The sequence below is a fragment of the Gopherus evgoodei genome, chromosome 20 (assembly GCF_007399415.2).
Source record: "Gopherus evgoodei ecotype Sinaloan lineage chromosome 20, rGopEvg1_v1.p, whole genome shotgun sequence".
Lineage (NCBI taxonomy): Eukaryota > Metazoa > Chordata > Testudines > Testudinidae > Gopherus > Gopherus evgoodei.
Window position 1 is genome coordinate 5014262 of NC_044341.1, and position 22674 is coordinate 5036935.

Here is a 22674-nt window from a genome sequence, read left to right on the forward strand (position 1 = left end):
GTGTGTGTTCAAGTGAACTCAGTAAAAATTGAGAAGGGACCTCAGACTTTGGACCTAGGGGAATAAGTGTACATAGTGGTGAAAGGTCTCATTTGTCCATTAGGGTCTCTCTCTGCTCCATATTTTGTGGATTATCTGGTTAAAACTGTGCATTCACCTGTGAGTAAATAACTCCACAGCAGGCTTTGACTACCCTTCTGCAGCATGAAGATAAGTCAAGTTCCCTTAAATATCAAGCAGGATGGGACAAACCTGAAAGAGAAAATGAGACCTGGAAGCCCCAGTCTCCGATCTACCAATTTCTGAGGGTTTGCCTCTGGTCTTATTCCACTAGGTCCCATCTCCCCTCCACAGCCTGAAGGACAGGGGATGAGGGGGGAGCACCAATTGCTGAAAATGACATCAGTTCAAATCCAGCTCCAGTATGTGGAAGGAGCTGTAGCTTTAATCATATGATACACTGAAGCAGAGTGCAGTGCAGTTTTGTATAGCTTTGCAGAGAGAAGCAGGCTGTGACTGGGACCTTTAGCTTTGATATAGTTAGCACGCTACAGATAGCAGTGAAAACACTGCAGCATGGCCCCTGACGTGGGTTGGGAATGGCAGTGTGTACCCAAGGTTATGGGCAGTCCTCTACAGCCCATGCTTAAGCCCACTTCACCTTGTGTTCACTGATATTTTTAGCTGTGCTTGCTAAATTAAAGCTGGTGGGTACGCCTACCCACCTGCAGTTATACATCCCATTGCAGGGTAGCTCTACCCTGAGGTGCCGGAACGGGTAGTAACCTCCTCTGCAAGTCTGACCTTTAACCTTTTTGTTGTATCCCTTTCCTATCTCTGACACGGAGACGATAACTACTGACCATTTGGGACTGGTGAACCTCATTGAGTGTGAGGTTTTGTAAACTTCATTAACTCTGGGTTTTTTTTTTAGTTCATGTGCAGAGGCAAGGAACGATTATCATCTCCATATTATAACCTTCCCAAGACTGCCAATAGTATTTGTGAGAACTGGGAACTGATCCAAGTTCTCTGCGGTCCTAGGCTCACCTTCCTCTTTATGTAGATATATTACAGCTAAAGAAAATGTGTGCCATGCATTATGAGTAGAATAACTGTCCAAAATCCTGGCTGGCATAAGTGGTTGCCTTATTTACTGTATATAACCTATTTCCTATTATATTAGATTTTTTTTCTCTTCTCATTTTACCACAGTCTGTCTGCCTGCCTGCCTGCCTCTCTGATTTCATTTTGCTTAATTTTTCACTCTTTTTCCTCTGGAATTTCTCTCTGCCTTCTCTCCTTCTCTTGCACTGTCTCTGCTCAGCAGAGTGTGAACTCCAGTGACATTTGAGTCAACGTTTCTCACCCGCGGTGTATATAACTCTGAAGTATGACTTGTGAAAGTACTTGTAATTAAAGCGTCGCAGAACATTTCACAGCTGATTGGTCTGACCATGGAAATTAGAGCAGAGGAAATAGACTGTAATAAATAATTTCGTCAATGGATAGTCCCTCATTTTCATGTTGTGGGATGTCCATGAACAGATGGAATCAGTGTGATCTGGTGGATAGAGTACTATGTGGAGATTCAGAAGACCTGGGTTCTGTTTCTGGCTCTGCCACTGGCCTGTTGGGTGACCTTGGGCAAGTTACTTCCCCTCTCTGTTCCTCATTTTCCCCATTTGTAAAAGGGGGATAGTGACACTGATCCTACTTTATGAAGCGCTTTGAGATGTGCTGATGAAAAGCACTATGTAAGAGCCAGGCAATGGTATTATTATCAAGATCATCCCAGATTTAATCTTAGTGCTTAATCGGTCCACATTTTTTAATATTAGATACTCAGCACCTTGCTACTACAAATATGGAATCGCTGTTGCTTAGCCGTGATTGGTTGCACAAGTCACACAATATTGTTTGTTTCCTGCCTGGATGAGTGTAACTCTTACCATCAAGTGAATGGTGCAAAGACCTCCAGGGAGTGAATTTTCAATCCCAGAGTGTGAGGTGAAAACTCACTGGTGAGAGCAGGTGCAAAAGGAGCACACAGGCAGCAGAAGTGAATGAATGTTTGAGGGGTGACATCCTGCAGCATTCGCCCAGCTCTAGTGCAGATTCAATGAAACCTGCATGGCATGTGTACCCGCTAGCTTCAGCTGCTGGCTGAGAGAGCTGGAGTCTGATTCTGAACCCACCACCAGCCTTGCTTCTGTCACTAGTCCTGACCATTTCTCGTCCGCTCGTTAGGAGCTGAATCCTGCATCCACTGAAACCAAGAGAAAAATTCTGAATGACTTTAATGATGCAGAGTGGTAAACTATCAGAGTGCCAGACTGAGCTGTGGGAGCTTGGTGGTTGTCATTCTCCTTTCTTGCAGTTCAGTACGACACCTGTGTCCTTCAGATGAGATGGAGTCTCTGAGGCTGAGATTTTGGGGATTCAGCTGTCCAGTGTCCATGAACATTAATTGGAACTGGGCATCCAAATCCTTCCTTCAACTGTGAACATCTCAGCCTGACTGTCTTCGGGAAGGTAGAGTTTGAAAGCGTGTGTGAAACCTTGAGGCAATGATCTTTTCCTCTTTGTCAATCCTCCATCTCCCTTCCTGTGTCGGCCTCTTTCAAAAACCCCAAAGAGGAATTGGTGCTGTTGGTGCATGGCCACTGTGGTCGCTCCCATGCAGTGCAGGTTTATGATAATTTTGCCTCATGAGCTCTGGGATCAATTTAATCAAGAATGCTTCCAGGCGCAACTATTGCTGGATCTGTGGATGATGCAGGACATACAGCAAGTGTGTGTGTGTGTGTGTGTGTGTGTGTGTGTGTGCACGTGTGTGTGTGTACATGTACAGTTATGCATTTGTTACAAAAAGTGACCTACTCATCCACTGTAAGCACTGGATTTAAAAATACATGAATAACGCGGTTTAAAAATACATCACAAATAATACTGTAGCTGCAGCAGTACTATTTAATATAAACCACCACCTGTAAGCCAGGCAACTTAAAAAGTCAAATCCTGCCCCTAAACAAAGTGAATTCCTCACCTTTACGATCCACGCCCCCTACTCCATTATCAAATCTGTATGTGTGTGTGTTGAACAAAGATAAGGTGAATAGTCCTGGTGGCTAGATAAGAGGCCCTATGTAGCTCATGAGCATGGACCTGTTGTGGCATTTCTCTAATAGGTTGCCGGTTCAGCGCACCTGAGAATATCTTTCCAGGGTGAGTCTTGCTTAAACAAACCTCTAGCGCTTCCCTAGGGTGTGGCATCATGGCATCATCAAGGGTTCGTGGAGGATCAGCAGAGGCACTAGTGTTTGTGCCCGTCTGCAGTTTGTTTGTGGTCTCCGTGAAAACTTTCCTGTCAGCAGAGAAGTCTTGCATGAAATGTGATTAAATTAAATTTCTAATATTTGTCTACATTTTTGCTTTATAAGTAACTGCAGGGTGGGGGAGAGGCAGTGAAGGTGACTCAGTCACCTGCTTCCCTCACCTGCAGGTTTTGCATCCTGTTTCAGTGACAAAGGAAGTTGCCATTATTCACATTATAACATTGCCTGAATGGCTCAACTGAGATCAGGGCTCCCCTGAGCGTGGTGCTGTGCAGACCCTTAGTGAGAGCTTGATTCTTGCCCTGAAGAGCTTACAGTCGAACTGGACAGCAGGTGGGAGAGGAAAGAGATTAGGGCCTGGTCTGCAATTTTAGCAAACATAACTGCAATGCTCAGGGATGTGAAAAATTCACACTCATGAGCAATGTAGCTATGTTGTCCTAACCCCTGGAGTAGATGTAATAGGTTGATGGAAGGATGCTTCTATCAACCTGGATACTTTCACTCAAGGAGGTGATGTTCTACAGTGATGGAAAAAACCTTCTGTTGTAGGCTACATTGACACCACAGGGTTATGTCGGCATAGCCACAGTGTCGTAGCTATGCCGCCTGCAATGTAGACAAGACCTAAGTGGTTTGCTAAGGTCACAGGCAGAGCAAAACCCAAATCTCTTGATTAAGAGACCAGTGCCCTATCCGCTAGACCTCACTGTCTTCCAATAAATTTGTTTCTTACTGCCCTTCAGAGAGGACAAATAAACCATTGCAAACCTTGGCCCCGTTATCATTTTCTGTTGCTAGTCAGTTTAGGACTGGGCCAGGGAAAAGGAGCAGTGCTGTGTGTTGGGATTCAGAGAAAGATGTGGTTGGGGAGGTTGTTCAGGTTCTGCCTACTCTAAGCCTGGATCCTGGAAGATGTGTCAATATTTTACTTTTAGAAGCACTAAAATTTGCTCGTTTAGGTGGTTTTTTTTAAGTGAGATTTGATACATTGGTGCAAGTTATTGTCTACCCCACAGAAAAGGGGTATGTGGTCTTTGAAACGGACAGCAAGCCAAATATCCCTGTAGGGGAAATAAGCATTTTTTTTTGACAGTTTGACAGGTACGACGGTTCCTGATCTGATTGTCAGCACAAATCACCAGATGTGGCTCCTCTTCCAGACAGACAGCGTCCGCAACTTACTAGGATTCAAAGCAACCTATGAAGGTAATCTGAGTTCAGTTCTTGGCGTTTGCTTGCCTCAGAAGAAGCAGGGGTGTGGTCTCGTGTGGATCTTGTCATCTCAGGACATGTAATCCCGCTGCAGTTTTGACAGCTCCATGGTGGGCATTGCACTTGGAGGATTCTGACTCAGAGCTTTTGAATATTTATTTTTAAAGCACCTTAGAGTGTGATACATTCCTGACACCAGGTGCTAGTGGGCTGTGATCTGGGCGTTGAATGACTGACTCTGTACAGGGAGCATGGCGTATTTGAATATGTTAACATGCTTCATATTACAAAGGGAGACGTACCGAGAAAATGGAAAATGTATGACAGATTAAATTCCAAATAAGCAGGAGATTATCCTGTGAGTCATAGCTGTCACGTATCTTGTCTTGCAAGCTGTAAGAGTTCTGAGGGCTTTTCTCTTTAATGATCTTATGCAGCATAATTCAGTACTGGGAAAATATTGGCTTCCTTTTTGTAATTTTAGTTCTTGTTTTCTTTGAAGGTTCTATTTTTGTTGCCTTGTTTTTTGGTTTTTTTTTCACATCTGTATAACATGGATGTCAAACAGTAATTTTTTTACAAGGAAATTGAAAAGTTTAGGGTTTTTTAAAACAATGTCAAAGAATATCAGCTATAAACAAAAAAAGTGGAGGAAGGAGATTCTCAGATTCCTACAGGTGCTAAGCCCCTGCAGCCCTCTTTGAAATAGGGATTTGGTCCAATATGAATAGAAAACATTTCATAATATTTTGTTTCCATGTAAATGGTCATGGTAGGTTTTCTTGAGCATTTCCCATGCTTTGATGGGAGTGCAAATGCTATAGCAGTGATCGTGTACATTTCAGAAAACAAGTGGGAGTGAAAATAACCAGCCTTGTTTCCTGGTGTGAAGTGTAAATAATCAATCTCCTCAATAGTGCCTAGTGAATTGTCAGAATAAATGTCTTTAAACTGTAATGATCTAAGCAAGGTGAGAAAAGGTAAGGTAAGAGTGAAGCCTGGGAATTTCAAAGCAGACTATTGACATTCATTGGGGTTGGAATGCTGAATTCCCTTAGATTTCTTTAAAAACTCCAGCCTTGAATAAATAAAAATCCAGAATTTTGTATCTTTACAGTAGTCACAAGTGTTTGCATTCTTCTCCCAACTTGTTTGAAGTCAGTTCTTTCCTTTCTTACCTTAAAAACACCTGAGAGATTTTCAAAAATGCCTGGTTACTTTGACTGCCTCTATTGCCGGGTGCCCAACCTGAGAGGGCTTTTCAAGGGGCCTGACCTTCAGAGAGCAGGTGCTAAGCATTTATTGAAAATCAAGCTTTTTAACATCTCAAGTTGAGCACCCAAAATTACTAGTGTCTCTTGCAAACTTTGGCCCTGACATCTCTCTCTAGTAGTCTGATATCCTCAAGCAGTACAAGGAATGTTAGAGGGTCTATTACAGGACTGGGTGGGGGAGGTTCTATGGCCTGTGATGTGCAGGAGGTCAGACTAGATATTCATGATGGTCCCTTTGACCTTAAAGTCTATGAGTCTATGAATGCCACTCCCTGTTCTGGGCATTAGCAGTACAGAACTGCAGATGTGTCAAGGCTGGGACACAGGTGGTAGTAGCTAAACAAATTTCATTTTTACTTTTTCAAAAGCTCTTTTCTCTGTAGACCAGGCATCTTGATTAATCTCTTTCTAAATCCTCTTGATTAAAACCATTTCAGTTCCCTATTAAACTGGGGCCAACACTAAAATGTGATACCTAAAACCAGACATGAAAACCCGTATCTAGGACCCTAGATACGTGATTTTAAGAGGTGCTGACTGCATGCTGCTGCCATTAACTGCAGTAGCAGTTTTTAAGTGCTTGGAACTTGAAAAACCAGGCTACTTTTATAGTTGATTCACCCACCTTTGAAAATGTTTGCCTAGGAATTTTCAGGGCATGGTGAAATTGTCGTATTGCTTTCAGGCTGAGAGCTGCTTCTGGTAGGATTGCTGATTGTGGTAGTCCAGTTTCGTTTGGGCCTAAAGAAATCTGCTGAGGTTCAACAACGACAAGTGCAGAGTCCTGAACTTAGGACAGAAGAATCCCATGCACTGCTACAGACTAGGTACCGAGTAGCTAGACAGCAGTTCTGCAGAAAAGGACCAGGGGTTACAGTGGATGAGAAGCTGGATGTGAGTCAGTGTGCCCTTGTTGCCAAGAAGGCTAATGGTATTTTGTGCTGTATAAGTAGGGGCATTGCCAGCTGATCGAGGGAAGTGATCATTCTCCTCTATTAGGCATTGGTGAGGCCTCATCTGGAGTATTGTGTCCAGTTTTGGGCCCTACAATACAAGAAGGATGTGGAAAAATTGGAAAGAGTCTAGCGGAGGGCAACAAAAATGATTAGGGGGCTGGAGCACATGACTTATGAGGAGAGGCGGAGAGAACTGGGAACTGGGATTGTTTAGTCTGCAGAAGAGAAGAGTGAGGGGGAATTTGATAGCTGCTTTCAACTACTTGAAAGGGGGTTCCAAAGAGGATGGATCTAGACTGTTCTCAGTGGTAGCAGATGACAGAACAAGGAGTAATGGTCTCAAGTTGCAGTGAGGGAGGTTTAGATTGGATATTAGGAAAAACTTTTTCACTAGGAGGGTGGTGAAGCACTGGAATAGGTTACCTAGGGAGGTGGTGGAATCTCCTTCCTTAAAGGTTTTTAAGGTCAGGTTTGACAAAGCCCTGGCTGGGATGATTTAGTTGGGGATTGGTCCTGCATTGAGCAGGGGGTTGGACTAGATACCTCCTGAGGTCCCTTCCAACCCTGATATTCTATGATGTATGAGAACATGACATACAAGAAAACCTAATAGAGCTAAATATCAGTATGTCTGGCTTGGATGAGCAATGCCTTGGCAGGATGTGGCATGGTGGTTTACGAATATTTACAGGATGTCAACATCATGTTTGCAAAGAGAGGTACAAGGAATAATGTTACTAAGCCAAGCACAGGAAAATAGAGGCTGAACATCAACGTTATAATGGTGAGACCTTAGCCATTGGAATAGCTTCCCAAGAGAAGTGGTACTAGTCCCATTACTTGGGAAATAAAGATCATAAGTACGTATTGTAGAGACCATCCTGCACTGGTAGAGGTGACACTGTCTCATCTAATAGGTCCTTTCTCTATGAAATTTCATAATGAACCTGTCTTTACTCCTGGGTTCAGTTATTGCCTGTGACCTGCTTAAACGTTACAGATGGCTTGATCCGAAGCAGTGTTGAGCACCTGCTGCTTGACCTCTGGCTGGGGTTAGGGTGATCTTTCTCTCTCAGGACTGGGGCCGCAGTGCTAGTCACACAGTTCTAATATGTTCTGTAACAAACGCTGCTGGTGCTTCTCCTCCCCCAGCTCCCTGCATCTTTACCTGGGTGCTCACTCCAGTGGTGAGTTACTTGCCAAGATTTCCCATAGTTTTCGACACTTTGCTACTTCATTTACTCCCCAGAACCTGTGAGAGGAGAAAGGGGAGCACTGTGGCTTTGCAGGAGGAGGTGACAAATGTCCTATCATCAGCATGAGTGCACCTTCCTCTTCAGGATGGAAGAGGCTGCTTGACCAAGATACCCCTGGGCACTAGGAGCCAGGAAGTCCCAGACTAATGTGCCCCTACAAAGTAGCCAAGAGAGAACCTCATGCCCCTCCCACCTAAGTGAAAGATGCACGTTCTCTATAACTGCACCTCACTTAGAAGAGACTGAAGCCACCGTCCCAGAGCTGTTCATTGCAGCAAGGTTACCTGCTAATAGGTCCTGTTGGCTACTAACCTGAATTAACCTATTTGAGGTGATTAGCATAGAGGTATCATCTCTGCCCAAGTGTTAGACAGATGCATGAGTGGAGTTCAAGTTAGTTCCTTACCCCATAGCCAGACTCATCATGTGTGCATCGTAGCCTAAACTCACTAGATACCAGCGTGACCCTAAAGGCAGAGAGCCTTCCTATGTGTGGCCCCTTTCCCAAGCTGTCTCTGAGCTGTAATCCACCCTGGCATGGTTTACAAGTGATGAGCCACTCACTGACTAGTGTCCAATGTTCCTTTTCTAAACACTTTGCCTTGTCTTAGGGCAGCAGTTTGGTTTTGGTCTTGCTGAAAAGCACCGATGCGTGAGCTGCAGAATGCACCTCTGTCTGGTGTCTCCAAGGCCCGTGCTGGAACCATCCCATAGCTTGGCTTTCTCCTAATCAGTCAGTTGCATGAAATACATTTCATTTTGCAAATACTTTGAGCCAAACGACAAAGCAAAAAACATCTAAGTAAGAGGCAATTAGTGCTTGGCAAACACAAATGAAATTATACACAACTTGCTAACAAGTTTCATTGCCAGTTTAACAGCCACCCTCTTCCCTAATTGCAAGAAAGAAATCACAGTTAATGGATCCATATAATGTCAAGATGAATAATGTGCCTAATAGGAAGTCGGAGTATTGCTTATGTAGTATGTTTAACTAGCTATATATCCTAGCATACTTCTTGGGTTTAGTGTACCTTTGAAGTGTAACACAACATTTGTTGGCGATGTTCAAATGCCTGTGCTAATCTTACTCCTAAGGATGTATTGAAACATGTGTTTCAGGACTTAGAGAAAGTTGAGTGTAGCAACATGCTGCCAGTGTTTTAAGAAGGAGCTCCCTGAAAAACCAGTCACCTTTCTTAGCCATGTCCTAGGGATAGATGCACCCACAGTAAAGGAGGACAGTGAATCTAGACTGAATTCAAAGCTGTCTAGTTCAGAGTGTTGGGCCAGATCCTCAGCTGGTGTAAGTTGGTGTAATGCCATTGATTACAATGAAGCTGTGCGAATTTATACCAGCTGGCCTTTCAATAGCAGTGGAGACTGTGTATCTGAATCCACTAGACAAGTTTGAACATCGAACCACGGCCTTTTCTTTTCCCCTGGAATCAAAGATGCTCTCTTGGGACCATAACCGAGGATGGCAGCCCTGCTGTTTGTCAGAGAAATGTATATTAAGCTCTGCTTTGCTGGAAAAATTGTCCTTTGTCTCTGAAAACGATATAGAGCTGATTGATGCCACAGTGCTGTGTTCTATTTGTGAAATGGGATATGGTCTTTTAGAGATATGGTCTTGGATGTCTTCTTCTCCCTCCCTTCCCTCTATCCAGCATAGGGTATTTTGACACTAAGTGCATACTCGTGCACCGCAAAGACAGAGTAATAGCTCCTCAGAAGACTCTTTATGAGCTCCAAAGAGAAATCATCTCTGATAGGGATGCTTTGACAGTAACCACAGGGAAAGTAAACTCCATGAGTAGCAGGAAATCATGTCCCCTTCTGACTCGTCCTTTAATTCCCAAGCAGAGTTCTACCATGTGCTCCTAGGAGCCTGCTCCATGACATCACTGTGTGAGAACTTGGTGTATGAAAGGGCTGCCTGCCTGTTCCAATACCCTTTGAAGGGCTAGACTTCAAACCCCATCTGCAGTGTCCATTAATGCACCTCAGCTGACCATCACTGAACGCTGAAAGCTGAAGCAGACTGGCATGAGCTGACACTGCAGAACACAGAGTGAAAAAGTGATGCCTCCCTTAGAATGGGAGGAGCCAGACCCCCGAGGCATTTACAGCTACCACTGAAGTTCATTGCAAATGCTCTGTGTGTTGTTGTGCTGGATCAATGGGAGCTTGGCCATTGCCTTCAGTGAGAACTGGATCAGGTGCTAACTGAGGGATGGCTTTGGTCCACATACCGTCACTTGGAAATGGGCTCTTTGCACTTCATGAAAAGTTAGCAAAGCAGACTTTCTAAGGTCGTTTTAAACTTGTGGTTCAGAGACACGGTGGATGAGCAAACAGAAACTCCCCCCTCCCTTTTTTTTTAAAAAGGTAATTGAAAAGAAGTTTTACTTCCAATTTAGGTGTATCCCTGTGGGGCTGGGAACAAAAAGACATGCCAGTGAGCTACCAGGAAGTGCATGAGAACCAGAATGTGAAAGTAGGAAAAAGTTAACTGAGGAGACTAAACCCCAGCATTAAGGGTGAGATGGAAGAGAGGCTTATGGGTAAAGCACTCAGCTGGGGTTCACGGCTCAGGGGTCGACTCCCAGCTCTGCCACTCATAACTGTTTGAGGTAAATTCACTGAAGGCACCTAAATAAATTAATATCAGAAGCCCTGTGTCATTGGGACTCATGCTCCAAAATCCCACCGAGAACCCTTTTGTGCCCCATTTGCCAAATGGAGATGAGAATCGTTCCCTACCTGGCAGAGGCGTTGTGAGGATAAATCGCTGTTTGTGAAGTGGTGATGAGGTACATCAAGTGACCATCAGAAACCTCATCATCTTCTTCTCCAAGTCCAAGGCACATTTGGTTGACCTGCCCTTCACTAACATAAAAACATATCAATTTAAAAAAAAACAACCAAAAAACAACAACAAAACCCCACCTAAAACCCTACCAAAACATGGCAGTTCCCTGCAAGTGCTTCTCTGCCTAAGAGGATGAGAGAACAGGTATATGGAGATGCTGGTCACATTGTTCAATGCGTTACTAGAAGGCAACCAGAAACTGCACTGTGGAGTGGAGTGTAAGAACCTAGCTAGAATAGAATAGGCGCCTAGAAAGAGAGAGGAATGAGATTTTAGAAACTGATTAAGTTTCAATAATTTAAAGTGGTGCTAGAAATAATGCTAAGAATATTGTTAATGAATTCCCTATTGATAGTTCCCAAGTAATCCTGAAACTGTAAATCAAAACTAATAATCTTTTTTTTCCAAAATACATCATTTTGAGAGCCTCAGCCCTTTAATTATTTTTTCTTGCGTCTTTCAAATGTGTGCGCACTAATACGACATAATTAATATAGAGCCTGATTGTTCATTGTCTTCCACCTTGTCATGCCACTTACACCAGTGTAAAGTGAGTACAAAACACGCCCACTCTGCTTTGGGAGCATGAGACACTCATTTTGCACTGCTGCAACGGTTTGCGCAAGGTGCAGTGGGGAATCACACTCCTACTACAATAGTGTCACAGTGGGAATTGATGGATGCTTAAAGTTTGTATTCAAAATGTGGCCCTTTTCACATTTTTGAATGGGAGTTGAGCACTCTTGAAAATCTGGCTCATAATGTGAACATGGGACTTTGGAGAGGAAGGATGTTCCAGTGGGTAAGTCACTAACCTGGAAATTCTAGCTTCAGTTCTCTACTCTGCCACAGACTTCTTGTGTGATCTTGGGCAAGTTGTGTAGTCTCTCGGGGCCTCTATTTCCCATCGATAACATGGGATAACAGCTCTGCCCTGTCTCACGGAGGTGTAGTGAGGATGAAAACAAGATTGTGAGGTGATCAGATATAAGTTATGGGTGCTAGATGAATACCTGAGATAGATATCCATATGTACACAGTGCAAATGGCCACCTGACCCAAGAGATGATCAATTTTTCCCCTCATCTCTGACTGTTCTCTTGTACGAATCACACAAATGCATTACGCCTGTATTCAGGGGTCCGGATTATAACAGTCGCTCTGGTGGCTGCTATTAACAGGTTTTTGCTGTACAGAGACAGACACCCATTGATCTGTTTTGCATCTCAGAGTCTTTGTTGTGTAAGGAGCTGCCACAGAAACAAGGCCAGCTCCGGGCACCAGGGCAGCAAGCAGATGCTTGGGGCGGCCAAGGGGAAGGGGCGGCACGTCTGGCTCTTCGACGGAAATTCGGCAGTGGGTCCTTCTGGTAGTGAAGGGCCTGCCACTGAAGTGCCACTGATCGCGGGCTCCCTCCCTCGCCTTTTGGGGCTGCAAAAACCCTGGAGTCGGCCCTCCACAGAAACCCAGTGGTCCAAGGGCAGCTTCTGGCTACTTGTTTCTTTGAATTCCACACCAGATCTGCTAGCACAAGCCAGCTCCTGCAGAAGGCCATGCATCATATTGTGTGTTTCTTTTCCTGCACAGTCTCCATTGATTAGATGTGAATATTTGTTTGTTATTGGGTCCTGCATTATAGGAAAGCCCCCAGTCTCCCTGGCATTGAAGTCTGTTTACTTCTTCCCACTCCCCATTTCCATTAAACAAATTGACTCTTGTTATGAAGCAGGAGGGCTGGAGACTGCTGAACCCACACACATTCAGGGTTTTAGATTATAGTGCCACTGACCTGAGCTGCATTTGGAGTCACCTGGCTCCTATTTACCTTTAAAGACGAGCATAAAAGCTGGAGTGGTTTGACATTCTGCCCTGATGGATTTTAATGAGTGACGGCCTGCTGGATACAGGTTTTATTTTTGCCCGGGAGCTCTGGCCTAGACAGTGGGTATGAGGGGAGATATAAGGGCAGGAGAGTTTTTTCTTTTTTTTTGTTTTGTTTCTTCCCCGTGTTTTCCCCCACTTCTGGAACCAACAAAAAAAAACAGGCTTCTTGTAGCCTGTGCATCCTGGATCATGCTGCAGTTCTCTCCAGAGGGCCGCTTCTTCCAGTCGTAACTACTTCTGCCGTCACATCACTGTATAAGAGGTTAGACAGCTGAGGCAATTAACTATTTTGCACCATGCTTAAGCACTCTTTTAAAGGTCTAATTCCCACTACCCATTAAAGATAATGGAAAGGTTCCCATAGGGGCCTGAGATTAGGCTCTAAGAAAACAGTGACCTAAATTTTAGGTACCTCCATTTTTTATAGCAAAACTAGAGATACTATAGAGGGTGTATGCTTGCCACCCTTGCTCAGAAAATCAGGTCCCTTTTCAGTGCCTCAGGTTGGACCGCTGGATGCTGAAATACCCGAAGTCATTAGTAGCTTTGAAAATCCAGGCTTCCTTTTACCACATTATGTGCCATTATGCAAAATCCTCCCCCCCCCAAGCTACATATGGCCTAGGTAGAGCTAGTTGAGACATTTTCAGTGGAACAGTTTTTTTGTTAGAAAGTGGTGTTTCAGCCCAGTTGAAATGTTTTGCAATATGGTGTTGATTTCAATAAAATTGCAAAAAAGTTTTGAAATGGTTCATTTTGACTTTTGCATTTTGTTTAGATAAAGTTGAAATGTTTTGTTTAGATTTTCTCATTTCATTTTGTTCAGTCTCTTACCTTATATTATCTTATATATTTTGATTTCTCAAAAGTATGAAAATGAAAAGCGTGAGGTGTGTTTTGTAGTAGTTACTAAATCTAAGAGTGTTAGTAACAACACTACTACAAGTAGTAATTAGTTACAAGTTAGAAGTACCCTCGGGACAGCAGTTCCATTTTGCAACCAGCTCTAGGCATGAAGAAGTGTCCTGGTTTGTTTGCATAATGCTTGCAATGAGGAACATATCTTGTAGAAGGGAAAGGACGTGTGAGCAATAATCTTTCCTTCCACTCCAGTTCTTAAATCTGCCATCTCCCTCCCTTAAATCTCTCTCCCTCTGTGTAGCCATTCGTGCCCGTAGGGTTCATACTGTAATGCAGAAGGAAAGTCTTTCTGCCCAAATAGTAATGAGTGAGAAGCTTTCAGAGACCTGCTAATCAGCTTCTTGGGGAGTGTCTATGTGAACTTCATTCTTTCCCTTCTTTCGGTCAGAAAGAAGCTATTCCTTCCTTTTCTGTGTTTGGCTGCACTTCTCTCTTTTCCCTCTCTCATTCTGAATATCCCACATTCTATTCATGGCCCGTTCTGACAAAAGTGATGATCACCTGACTTCTGTGGCAGGTGGACTTGCTCAGCACCTCGGACAGCAGCCCCATGGCTGGGTTAGGGTTCCTAGTGCCCTGTGCCTCCCATGCCAGAGCTGAAAATTTGGAGATGGTTACAAAAGAGTAAACAACTTGGGGTGAAATCCTGGCCCTATTGAAGTCCATTGGCAAAACTTCCATTGACTTCAGCAGGGTCAGAATTTCACCCCCGGGGCTTGTACATCACCTCCCCTGTGCAAACTGACTGTTTTAAAGGGACACAATGTTATTCAGTGGAACATACCCTGAAGTGAGGTGTACATTTCACCGAACAGCCCCAAGGATGCTCAAACCACAACAGCAAGGAACATGGCGAGTGGTTTTAGCACATTCACTCAGAGAAGGAAACTGAAAGAAATAACTCATCTGACATTTTAAAATGGGCATCTTAATTGGATTTCAAAAGCTGTTATCTCCTACCACAGGTATGCTAGTGAGAGTAAATGGTGTCGTGCAGAGGGGGAGAATCAGGCCCGGGTTCTCTGCAGCTTCATTACTTAGGTCCCAATGCAGCAAAGCGCTTGATTTCAAGGGTGCTTGACTCCTTTGCTGAATAATCCTATGACAAAAGTTAAGCTCATTCTTAAATGCTTGGCTGAATCTGGCCCTTAATCTTTGCAAATTGCTTTCAGAGATGTCTTGATGAAAGATGTTTATATCAGTGCTGCAGTTAATAGGATTTAATTAATCCTAAGATCGTGTTCATATTATAATGTTAGGATGGTTGAGGTGTGCATGCAAGAGGCTTTCGTGTATAAGTGTGAGTTGGGAGGAGGAATCAGTAAATGAAGGCATTTGAAGAGGGGTGCCCAACTTTCAGGGTTTGGGGTATAACCCGTGGTGAGTTGGAGCCAGTTCGCACCGGTTCACGCCAACCGGTTGTTAAATTTAGAAGCCGATTTAGAACCAGTTGTTAAAGGGGTGGGCAAACTCCATCCTGTTTGGCCTGCCTGAGCTCCTGGCTGGGGAAGCCTCCCCAGCCTCTTCCCCACCTACTCCCCCTCTCACAGAGCCTGGTGCCAGTGCTCTGGACTGCTCCTGGGCAGCTCTGCAGCTTCTGCCACTTTGGGGGTGGGGCTGCGAGCTCCAGCGATCCGCACGGCATCCATACACGCTGCCCTGAGCAGCATGGTAAGGGGGCTGGGCCGGGGCTGAGAGGAGGGGTTGGATAAGGGGCAGGGAGCGTTTGGAGGGGGCGGAGGTTCTGGGGGGCGGTCAGGGGATGGGGAATGGGAGGGGTTGGGTAGGAATGGGAGTTCCGGGGGTCTGTCAGGGTTGTGGTGGATGGGGTCGGGGCAGTTGGGACAGGGAGCAGGATGAGTTGGGTAGGTGGGGGGGTCTCAGGCTTGTACTCACTGGGCAGCACTTAATAACTGGTTCCCTCTCAGGTCGGCAGCGGCACTTCAATGGTGGGTCATTCACTTGCTCCGGGTCTTCGGTGGCACTGAAGGACCCGCCGCTGAAGTGCCGCTGAAAACCCAGTAGGGAACCGGTTATTAACATTCTGGGAGCTCATCACTGGGTATAACCTGTTACAACAAAAGGGAGGAAGGGATGGTATTGTGGTTAAAATCCCAGTGTGGTGAGTCAAGAGGGCTGTGTTTCCACCAGGGAGTCATGAGGCCATCTAATCTCACGGCACTCAAACCTTCGCTGCATTGTGTCTCTCTCTCTCTCTGCATGTCTATGTGCATGTACGGACATGCTGCAGAGAGCAGGGATGTGTTTTTCTGTAGTCTGTGGAATATATATTCATAAGTGTTCATTGTGCAAATGTGTGCATTTATTTACTATATGTGTAGTGCGTGTGGTATTGGTGTTGGATATAAAGCCTGAGCCACCAAAGAGCTGACCCATTCAATCCCGATGACTGATAAGCAACAATAATGGATTTGTATTTGAAGTAGCAGTTCCAGAAGACTCAATAAAACTCAGGCATCCCAGCATCATATAAGTAGAATATCCACCTTTTGTAGCCATTAGTTTTGTTCTTAACTGCTGTGTGGGTTTATTTATTTATTTTACATTATTCCCTGTTAAGCTATGAATAAGTTCTTCCTCTGTATCAGACATTTTCCATTACCACTTTTTAAAAGGAAGTCAGCATGGATTGCTTTCTAGGTGCCGTGTATTGTCTATCAGCTATTTGTAGACATAGTTTTACAAGCTCACAGACTTTCCTAATGGGTCTTTGCAGAACATTTCGAGGAGGGTTTATTGCTAACAAAATCCCTCCCACCTTCCACCTTTGTTTTCTATTCTTTCTAACTGCCTGCTATTGACCTCCATTAACAACTTCAGCACTGAATGTGGTGCAGTCTAAAAATGGAAAAAATATTTCTGATCGTCTGCACGCACGAGGAAACCTCAACACAAGGCAGCTTTGGACAGGCTGTTGGTTGTCAGAGCTGTGTGTGGGACCATGTGGGAAAGTCCTACTCATCTGAACTAATGGTGGAAATGAATAGAACTTCTGTAGACGTGTGAGTGTGTTTTTGTAGTAGTTACTCTAAGTACTGTATCATTTGAGAGAATTTGCTCGTTTCTAGAGTTTTTTGGAAACTCCACAAAGCCAGCAGGGAAAGAATTCTCTATTTAGGATGCTTCAAAAAACCTATGGAGAAAGTAAACATTTTCCTTACATTGCATTGGACTTTTCCATATAGTTCAGGCATGATGCTTTGAATGGTGAATTCTGGCCTGTTGCAACAATTCCATGGACACAGGACTCCTGGTTAAAAGCAAAGATAGAACATGGGACTTCCTAACCCAGGAGGCAGACCTTTACTAGCTGTGCTAAACAAGGCTTTTGCCATTAAGTGGGGAAGGGTTAAGAGCTCTTCTCCTTCGCAGATAATCCAGGTACTAGGAGGTACCTTGATGTCACGCATTTGAGCAGTCCTGATACTCCATCCAGCAGAGATCTGCAGTGCTCACGCACACAAGTCAGTACGTTTGGTGGTGATGTGGGTTTTAAATATTGTACAAGTGGCTGGTCCTAATTGACCGAGAACTTTGTGTATGAATATAAATGCCTTATGACTTTTCCAGCGGAGACCATTGCCCACATTTCTGTTTGGTTGCAATCATTATGTTTTTAAAAAATGCCCTTCCTGTGGATTATTAAAACTGTAAGACTCTTAAAAGTTGAATTTCCTTTTAATAATTTACACTATTGGTCTCGCACTTTGCTCTGTTGGAGAATAGCAATAAACTGGTCAATTTCATTGTTGTATCTAGTCTGTTTCTCAGCGTTTGCAAAGCCTGCAGGGCAATATTTAAATCCAAACAAACTGTTGTCACTGAAAAGCAGAGAATAAATACACTTCATGAAAACTTTTCTATTATATTAAATTATGTTAGATCATATTTTTGGACCCCATTACCCGATGATGACTTTTTAGTGCATGACATAAAATGCAATAACAGAAACCAGATGCTCCATCATGGCTTCTGTTGAAAATATATCTAAAGTTGCCTAGAGTCAATATAACAGTAAGAGAAACTTGTTGATATTCAAATCACATCGGAATATTTGATGGATTAATACAAATCTTGGCTTATGTGATTTCCTCTGTAAGGGAAATGTCATAAAAGAAGTTTCCAATTTGGTTTTAGAAATTGAAAACTGGGAGAAAAGACAGTGAGGCTGATCACAGATGATGCAGATAAAAACCAGAGAAAGTGGAAGATGAGATGAATGCAACACAGATTAATAGTGCTGAAGCACTGAAGAAGGCTTTAAAGGAATAAAGTCTCATCACTAACAGCGATAGAGAGGGAAGGAACTCTTTAGAAATGAAACTGTATGAAAGCAGATAGAAAATCGCATACACGATTTTCCCAAAGTCAGAATACAATTAATCTCTTGCTACCTGTACATCTCCACATGAGAAGGTCTCATCTGTCTACTTTAGAACTGCATGGGGGAATTGATGCTGAAATGGAATACGGTAATGCAGAGAGAGAATGTTGACACAAATTTAGCAGTCCAACTTGCATTTTGTAGGTATCTCCCTCTATTGCTATGGAGACTTAGGCCCCTATCATGCAGTTAGCTCTCCAAGGGTGGGACCTTGCAGTGAGGCTCTGCTCAGAACAACCTCCAGGCCTCCTTATTATGACAAGGATTCATGTCATGGTAGTGCCCAAACAGGACTGAGTCCCCAATGTGCAGGGTGCTGTGCAAACATAGAAAAGAGACAGTCCCTGCCCTAAAGGACCTACTCATACAGTATATGCAGAATGAGAGCTTTAAGAACATAGCGAATACCGCACTAGGTGAGACCAATGGCCCATCCAGCCCTGTATCCAAGAGTGGCAGTACCAGATGAGTGTAAAACACCCATAATTATGCCAGTTATGCAGTAATGTACCCCAGGGGTAATTTGTTCCTAAACCCATGTGTTTGAGGGTTGACTCATGACCTGAAGAATGAAGGTTGATACCAGTAAACATATTTACCCTGGCTGGGACAATGCAGGTAATATTCTTATTATTCATATACATGTCTTGTTGCAGAGAGTTCCATGGGTTAATTATGCACCATCAAACCACACAAAATCTATTTCCTTTTATTCTTTCTAAGTGTATTGCCTTTTAAATCATGAGCTGCCTCCTTGCTCTCGTATTATGAGAGGGTGAAAGGGAATACATGATTGCTTTTCTTCTTTATATTTCAGTCACTGTTGAATCATTTGGTTGCAGGGGATGTCAAGGGATACTTTTGCCTCTAACATAAAGTAAAAAAAAAAGAATAAATACAGAGGACAGGATGGATTTATGCTGAGGCGCTGGGACTCAAATCTGGGTTTGAATCCCAGCTCTGCAATTTACTTACTTTTTGTGGCTTGTGTCAAACTAGATGATCATAAAAACTATGAAGTCAGACTAAGTGTGTTCCATTCCTTATTGGATACACTGTGGCATTTTATGGTTCTGTGATGCAGTAAGGAAAACAAACATATTGGGGTTGAAAGATTTCAGTGAAAGTGAAACCTGGCCTCAGCAGGCTGTGGCTATGGATGTGGTTGTGGATCAAGATGTGAATATGGAACCTGTTGGACCAGAGCACGCTCAAGTTTTCTTGTTTAAAACCGGGAAGAGACACGTTGGGAGTTGTCTGAGATCAAAGAATCCAAAGTTGTGATGTGGAATATAGAAGAGGATCTTTCCAAGTTAACCCCGTATTTTCCTTTTGTCATCATTAGCTGGGGAGTGGAGAAAGCAGAGAGACAGACCCCATCTCACTGAACACTTTACTAAAGTAGACTTGCGGAGCTTTCCTCGTACTGTCATTACAAGATGCCTTTCCTGAAGAATTAAAGGTGTGCTGTGCGTTCGTATCTTCATGAAGGAGTGTCACTAATTGCTTCAGGAGTCGGGATTTATTCTCAAATTTCCAGAACTACCATTTGGTTGAACTAGGGTGACCAGATGTCCCGATTTTATAGGGACAGTCCTGATATTTGGGGCTTTTTCTTCAATAGGCTCCTATTACCCCCCACTCCCTATCCCGATTTTTCACACTTTCTATCTGGTCAGCCTAGGTTGAACTGTACCATCTGTGACCTGAGACATTGCTCCTTTATTAGCTCAGATCAGAAAATGGAGTGAAAACTATATAGCTGGGGTGGTAAATGGGATGCAGAGCTTTACAACTTCCAGGTCACTGTTTTGAAATAAGCAAGGGCGATCACTCATTGCCCTCTGTTTGTTAGGCTCTGTGAAATGGGCTGCCGGCTCAGTCCCGTCTGCTGATTGAACTGATGGCCTTCCAGATAATAAAACCACCCACACAGTCGGCACTGTTGTTAGTTTCAAGATTGAGGCAGAGGATTGAATCTGCTGTGTGTAGGGAGTGTCACAGTGACCGAGTCCCTTTAAAGGATTTTGGGATCAGCCTCATCTGTGACTATTTTATCTTCCTGATCATAGGACTGGGAGTTCAGCAAGGGAGTTCCTAGTGTCTGGGAGGGACACTTCTCACAGGTGAAGCTAAGTTCACACTCTCTTAAAGGGGCCAGCTCACCCTGTGACACACTGCTATAGGAGTTCCCTGCAGATGCATGAAGTCCAGGTGCATCTGGATGGAAGCTTGTCCTGTTTCAATCAGTGCTCTGTGAATTTAGGATTCCAGTATCCAGGATAGTGAATCTGAAGCAATTAAGACCCTCAACTTAGGGCCACAGTCTGCTTTACTCATCAGAGCACCTCACCTCATTCCCATGGGGCTACCATAGAACTTCAGAGTCACAAATGAAACGTTTGTAACTCTGAACAAAAGGTGATGGTTGATCTCTCAACTGAACGTTGACTTAATACAGCTTTGAACCTTGACTATGCGGAAGAAAAATGCTGCTTTCCCTTTATTTTGTTGTTTGTTTGCATTTAATACAGCGCCATGCTGTACTTGCTTGCTTATTTATTTATTTATTGGTCTCTGCTGCTGCCTGATTGCGTCCTTCCGGTTCCAAAGGAGGTGTGCGATTGACCAGTCAGTTTGTCACTCTGGTGTTCATAACTCGGAGTTCTACTGTATTTGTTAAGGCCAAGACCCTCAAAGGCAACTCCCATTGCCTTAGCCTTACACTCAGGCCTCGTCCAGACTAGGGGAGGAAAATCGATCTTAGATACGCAACTTCAGCTACGTGAATAACGTAGCTGAAGTCGAAAATCTAAGATCGAATTACTCACCCGTCCAGATGGTGCGGGATCGATGTCCGCGGCTCTCCGTGTCGATTCCGGAACTCCGTTCAGGTTGATGGAGTTCCGGAATCGGTGTAAGCGTGCTCGGGGATCGATATATCACGTCTAGACTAGACGCGATATATCGATCCCCGAGCAATCGATTTTAACCCGCCGATACGGCGGGGTAGTCTGGACGTGGGCTCAGTGTAAGTGTGGCAGAATCTAGCTTTTGAGAAGTAAATGAATATCTTCAGGCTAATGTGGATTTAAAAAAAAATAGATGTTTTTATTTACTCCTGAGATAGAAAAAAAAATTCTTTCTTAAAGAGGATTTTAAAATTGTTTGTTGTATTTCAATGGCCAGGTTCGTTAATCAGATACCCTCCCTCCCCAAAGGTTTCACAGTAGCTGTGTGTCCACTTTTCATGCCACTCGGAATAAATGTTCAGCTGCATGGGAAATCATATAACAATCAATCTCTCTTTCCCTGTATAACCTTCGTATTTAGAAAGGCAATCGGAAATAGGTCAGTTACAAGGATGGATGGAAAGGGATTAGCAATTCAGATCAATAAACCAGGAAAACCATCACCATGCCTGTAAATACAGCTGTTTAAAATAATGACTTGCTTTAGTTGATGTCCCAACACTGATACATGTACCACTCACCCAGTCAGTATAACATGCTGCCCCCATGTAGTGGTGGCTGGGACATAGCTAGGGGACCATAAGGCTGCTGGTGCATTAGCTAATGGGGTGAGTCTTTTAATTCCAGCTATAGAGGCTCATGCACTGAGATACAGAGACTCCAAGTTCAATCCCCCATGCCAGCGACCCACCGAGGGGTGTGGTATGTAAGGGTAATACACACCTTAGCTGTTGATAGCACGTAAGCAAGAGCATAATACAAACATTACAACAAAGTTTCCAGTTGCCAGAACCTTTTTTCCCCCCACTTTTGTTTTATTTTCTTTCAGAAATTGACCAGGGGAGTTGCGGCGATCCTGGGATACCAGCCTACGGCAAGAGAGAAGGCTCAACATTTCGCCACGGGGACACTTTGAAGTTTGAATGCCAGCCTGCCTTTGAGTTGAAGGGACAGAAAACAATTACCTGCCAAAAGAGTAGCCAGTGGTCCGCTCAGAAACCAGTCTGTGTTTGTAAGTCAGTGAGGAGACTGCTTTAAAGTGTTTGCAATGTCCAGTGAAGTAACTACGTAGACAATACATTTGTGCACTGGATTTAGTACCTAGAATGCAGAAAATACTGGAGATAGAGAGATGGAAGCCAAAGTGCAAAATATGGATCGAGATTCCAATTACCCCAATGTTCAAGAGTGTTTGAATCTGAGAATTTGGTTCTGTCCATTACAGGGGAAAGGGGACAGCCTCTAAATTTGGATCTGGCTTCAGATTCCAATCTCTCCTCCCAACATTTTTTTTATGGTATTTAGTTTCAGGATTTGGGTTCAGGTTCACATCTTAGAGAAAGTGGAATCTTCCATACTGGTAAAACCCCATTAAATTAGATTCAATTTTTTGGCCATTTAATTCTCCTTTGTAACGTGACAGCTCTCAGGTCCCCTACCTCCAAATCTCAACTTTAAATTTCTTGTCTTAAATCTCAGCAGAAATAGGGTTTGATGCTCCCAGCAGTGACTTGGGGGGGGAGGTTTTCAAAGGCGTAAGTGGAAGTTAGGTGCCCAATTCTTTCTGGCTTTCAGTAG

General features: G+C 43.8%; 1 protein-coding gene across 1 annotated transcript in view; it reads left to right on the plus strand.

The window, feature by feature from the left end:
- CSMD2 (CUB and Sushi multiple domains 2) overlaps positions 1-22674 on the plus strand; it is a 531569-nt gene that overhangs the window by 302153 nt on the left and 206742 nt on the right. The window contains 2 exon segments of the mRNA XM_030539111.1: positions 4435-4547; positions 21926-22108. Of these exon segments, the coding sequence (XP_030394971.1) occupies positions 4435-4547; positions 21926-22108 (296 nt within the window).